General features: G+C 26.2%; 1 protein-coding gene across 1 annotated transcript; it reads right to left on the bottom strand.

The window, feature by feature from the left end:
* Positions 1–4487: 4487 nt before the first annotated feature.
* Positions 4488–4817, bottom strand: LOC105639188 (CLAVATA3/ESR (CLE)-related protein 1). Its single transcript, XM_012223158.4, has one exon. The coding sequence runs from the start codon at positions 4800–4802 to the stop codon at positions 4572–4574; it is 231 nt and encodes a 76-aa protein (XP_012078548.1). The 5' UTR covers positions 4803–4817; the 3' UTR covers positions 4488–4571.
* Positions 4818–5183: the final 366 nt, after the last annotated feature.

Raw genomic sequence — 5183 nt, 5'->3', positions numbered from 1 at the left:
CACATTTATGTGGGATTTACCCCTCCATAATATAAGGTGAATTATTTCCATTATGTGATAATATCCAATAATTTCACATCTCAAGAATTTGGTGACAAAATCTAACCAAAATGAGAACTTTTGAAAATTTTGAAATTATGACTTATGCTCGGGGTTGAGCAAACGGTTTAGTTAACTGAAAATCGAACTAAAGTGATTTTATTCAAGTAATTTACTGTTGGGGTAATTTAACAAATGTCATATATGAGGTTTCAATTTTAATAAAATGTTAAAAAGGATATTTATTAAGATAATAACAAATTCGGTCAAAGAAATTTTAATAGTACTAAAATTGACCTTGCAAGAGAAACGAGAAACACTGAAATAAGGAAATACTAAAAAAAAAAAACAATGCTGAAAATGGAAATGCTGAAAATGGAAAATGTTGGAAGAAGGAAACAAGGAAATGCCGAAAAAAGGGAAACACAAAATTTGTAAGAGCAAAACGCTGAGAAAAAAAAGGAATGCTAAAAAAGTGAAACGCTGAAAGAAGGAAACAAGGAAATGCTGAAAAAAAAAGGAAAACACGAAATCTATAAGAGTAATCTCTATATAGTTTATGTGATTCAACCACGATAACGATGACTGATGATGACAACTGACGATCTGACAGCGGCAATAACGATGGTAAATATGATATGCATGATATATATGGCCTGTGTGTATATATATATATTAGTAAATATAGTGTGTGTATATATATACTGTATCAGTAAATGCTATAAAATCAATTAAATACAGAATAGATATATGTACATCAATTAACACATTGGATCAAACCACGTAAATATAGTGTGTATATATATATATATATATATATATATATATATCAGTATCAATCCAAATAGAATTGAGAGTATTATCTTATCCCTATAGTATTTACTGATTGTATAAAACACTGATAGAGATATTTTCAACAATAAATAACAAATCAAAACAAAAATCAATATACTTTATGAATAAAAAAATGAAACTATGGAACAACACCAATAATGAGAAGAATGACAACAAAATGCGAAAGAATGATAAGAAAATAATGAACGGTAGCAAAATGAGAAAGAATGGATAAGAAAATAATGAGGGCTGAAAAAAAATGGCAGCAGAAAAATATTAACATACTGAAAAAAGGAAACAATAGTGAAAATATAAAATGAAACACTAACATATTAAAACACTGAAATATTAATAAATTAATGCCCACCAATAATAAAGGGCACAATAATAAAGATATATCGTAAATGATAATAATTTAAATCTTAAAATTAAATTGACATTTTTTCAAATTAAATTTTAAAAACTGACATTTAGTATAATATTCCTTTATTTTTTTTAACATTTTAGTATAATTTAAATTTAATTTTATTAAATTTTGGTTATTTTGGTTTAGTAAGGTTTCAACATAAAAAATAAGATTACGGAACTGAATGTAATGTATATAAAAAATATTGGTTTCACAGCACTCGTTGAGTGACATCTTAAAATTTTATGTTATCTTATTAAGTTATCGTTTGGTTTAAAATAATCTATTTTATGAGTAATATACTTTTTAAAAAATACACTTGGAAGGAAATTATTCCTAAAAAGTATTATTTTAATGTGTTTGATATGTAAATCAACTTTTTGAGAAGTACATTACTCTTAAACTACATATTATAATAACATTTATAATATAAATTTGAGTGTATTTAGATAATATGATAAAATGATAAATTCACTTAATTAGGAAAGTGCAACTTTATAGTCATCTTTAAGGAACTTATTTCTCTTGTATGAGGAAAGTTGGATATGCAAACCAAACACAAACACTTCATGTACTTTTCAAGAAGTTACTGCTCACTAATCTATTTATCCCTGGCCAAGCATAATCTAAGTCCTTCAAATTTGTTAAATTACATTTATTAAAAATATTTCAACTTATAAAATTGCATCTAATGAATACTTTAACTTATAAAATCATGCTCGATCAACACTTAAATATATTTAAGTAACTAAAAATATTAAAAAGGATTTTATAAATGAAATTCATATAAAGTTAAATTTAATAAATGTAATTTTATAAATAAAATATTCAATAAATATAATTTTAATAATTGAAAAATTCAGCGGATAAATCTAAAAGTTGAAATCACCCTTAACCACTAGATTGTTTTTTTTAAATATCAAGTGTTAATTTATGTATTGAGCTATCCATTTTGTGGCTCCATCAATTTCAATAATATAATATATGTACTGAAAAAACAAAAAAGCATTTAATTTAACCTTTGTGGCTAGAAGAGCCAGAGCATATATGCACTTTTGATGAATAGTGACCCAAGTCGGTCCAAAAGACAAAACCTAGAAGCTGGATCCTACCTAGAAAGGCAGCCAGCCACAGAAAGCCTACTTCTTGTCTTGTTATAGATTAGATAATGTCACAATAACTTATATCTGTATATAGAAAAAATTAGAGTATGATTTTTATGGTTGGCGAGTTATAATTAATTATTTTTATTTTTTAAAAATATATTAATTTTTTTATATTTTATATTTTATATTTATTATATTATTAGATTATTTTATTTTTTTTTGTATTTTTTGTTAAATTAATAAAAAATATAGAAATTAAACGAGAGATATTAAAATATTATATAAAAAATTACAGTATAGTTTTTATAATTTAAAAAATATAATTATTCTGCTTCTGTATTTTTTAAAATATACCAAAGTTGAAAAAATAAATGTATATTTTCGTCATTTCATAAAGTATTTAACGGAAAAAATGTAAAAATTTGACAAAATAACTCTATAGTTTGACGGAAATAAATCATAATTTTTTTTAAAAAAAAAAGGAAAATATTAATTATATTTAGCAAATACCGTACTATAATTTTCCCTTTATAAAACACTTATAAATTCACGTCTCTTTCTAATTACATTCTAGCATTTAGCATTACATAATTTCATTCTCAAGTCAATCAATATTTTATGGCTCAGATGAGAATGGAACACTAAGTACAGTCCTTTTGAGGTCCACTCAACTACCTTTAACTAACTTTGCAAGATTATTTTTAAGTAATTTCATAGTAACAAGGAAAAAAAAAAAAAGAAATAAAGAAAGATATTATCACCGGCCGAAAGGCATTATATGTATAATTAAAGTCATCCAATTTAGTGTTATCTCAACATTGCAATAAGTACAACGTAGTGTTGACATATACATTTAAATTTTTTTTCTAAATGTTTTAGATAAATTCGATGTAGATTTCATTCTTCTATTAGAATATGAAAATAAGATATTATTAAACGGTATTATTTAATTGAATATAGATCAACTCAATTTGATACTAAGTCAGATCAGTGTGTCTTTTACTCAAAAAAAAAAAAAAATCCGACATATTGTATAAATCATCTAGAATGACTTTAAATAATTTATTTCATTGTAGAATATAATAATATATTTAATCTTCATCTATAAAATAAATAAATGCTCATATTATACCAATATTTTCCACTAGCATATTAGGAAGGGAAAATACATGGAATTGTCCTATTTAAGAAAAGACAATCATTCTAATCCTAATTTTTTATTTTTGGGAAGTAATGGAGCACCAAACATTAAATTGATAAACAAATAATTGACTTGCTTGAGGATAATAAAAAAAGTTTTCTTTTCTTTAAAATTTTTAGGATAAACTAGCTCATGACCTTTTTGTACAACTTCAGCATTTTATTACATGCAACTATTGTTATATAATAAACATAATTCCACTTTTTATCTACCCATGATTGCAAGAAAAAGGTTGCTACCAAAAACCTAATAAGGGATAACTTGACAAAAAAAAAAAAAATCCAAAACTATCTCATCAATTACAACTCATTGCCCCCACAATACTTGATATATTAGTTCACAAAACAAAATAGGAAATTTATTTGGATCGGGCCCATGATTCTATTTATAAATAAAACCAATAAAGTTAAGGATTATTATTGAAATGAGTGTATTTCTGCCATATACGTGGAAAAAAAAAAGATAAAGTCAGAATACCTTTTAAAAAATTCTTAGTTTCATTTATTTGGTACGTAAATGGGACCATAGACTTGTTCTAAGTAAGTTTTTTCTCAAACGCAAGAGGCTTATATTTAGAACATCCCAGGATTAAATTAAAATATTTATTTTCTTCCAAAGTTGATATTCTCATACATAACAATAATACACTATTCTTTCAAAAAACATAATACACTACTGTTTTATTTCACGGATAAATGGCAAGTGCCAACTTCTTCTTGATCAAGACTTGCCAATGCAAGGATGATGTAAACCTAGACGATAACTGAGAATTACGTAAATAAGAACACGTGTGTCTTTTCCTGAAAGGAAAAAAGAAAAACGAAACTGGCAAATAACTATTGGCTGGGTGTAAGAGGAATAGATATACACCCAATAAATAGATAGGTATGTTCCTCGAACGAAAGGAAAATATTAGAAATACCGATCCTATTGTAAAAAAGGACCTAAATGAAGTCAAGAAGAAGAAGAAGCAGCAAAGATTTAGCTAGTGATGATGAGGATCAGGGCCTCCAGGACTAATTCTAAGAGATTGATTGAAACCTCCAACCATTTCTTGCCTCCTTAAGCTTTCTTTCAAAACCTCTTTAGTACTTTCTATCAATGACCGGTTGATCTTCTGATTTGATGCCATAGGCATTGGACGAGTTTCAATTCTTGAAAATGAAATCAAGATCAAGAAAAGACATAACAGAAACTTCTTACTGTTATTAGCCATTGTCTCTTTATTGTCTTTTCTTGAATAGTTTGAAAGTAAATTGCTCTAGCTAGTTAATGGTGATGAGTATAGAGGATTCTGATATATATAGGGAGAGAGCTTTCAAAGCTGCCCACCATTTTCTTCATTTAAATATGGAATTTCATACAATGGCATTGCACTTTGGTGATCACTTATACACAGAGCAACACATGTTTCCCTTTTCTTTTTGTCTTATGCCCTTTCTTTGACCTCTTTGAAATTTAGAGGGTTAGTAAAAAAGGGATCGCTACTTATTTTATTCTAATGTCATCTTTTTATTCTTTTTCTTTCTTTTTTTTTTTTTTCAGTTAGAATTATGAGATATCCCTCCACCCATTTTTGGTGTGGACATCCTGATTT

The sequence above is a fragment of the Jatropha curcas genome, unplaced genomic scaffold (genome assembly GCF_041381405.1).
Source record: "Jatropha curcas cultivar XTBG-Jc1 unplaced genomic scaffold, XTBG_Jcur_1.0 HiC_scaffold_466_pilon, whole genome shotgun sequence".
In the NCBI taxonomy this organism is placed as follows: domain Eukaryota; kingdom Viridiplantae; phylum Streptophyta; class Magnoliopsida; order Malpighiales; family Euphorbiaceae; genus Jatropha; species Jatropha curcas.
The sequence above is the reverse complement of the archived record's forward strand: the minus strand, read 5'-3'. Positions and strand labels throughout refer to the sequence as shown.

What these genes read in the sequence shown, in the direction of transcription:
- LOC105639188 (XM_012223158.4), bottom strand. Translation starts at nt 4,802, where the DNA reads ATGGCTAATAACAGTAAGAAGTTTCTGTTATGTCTTTTCTTGATCTTG.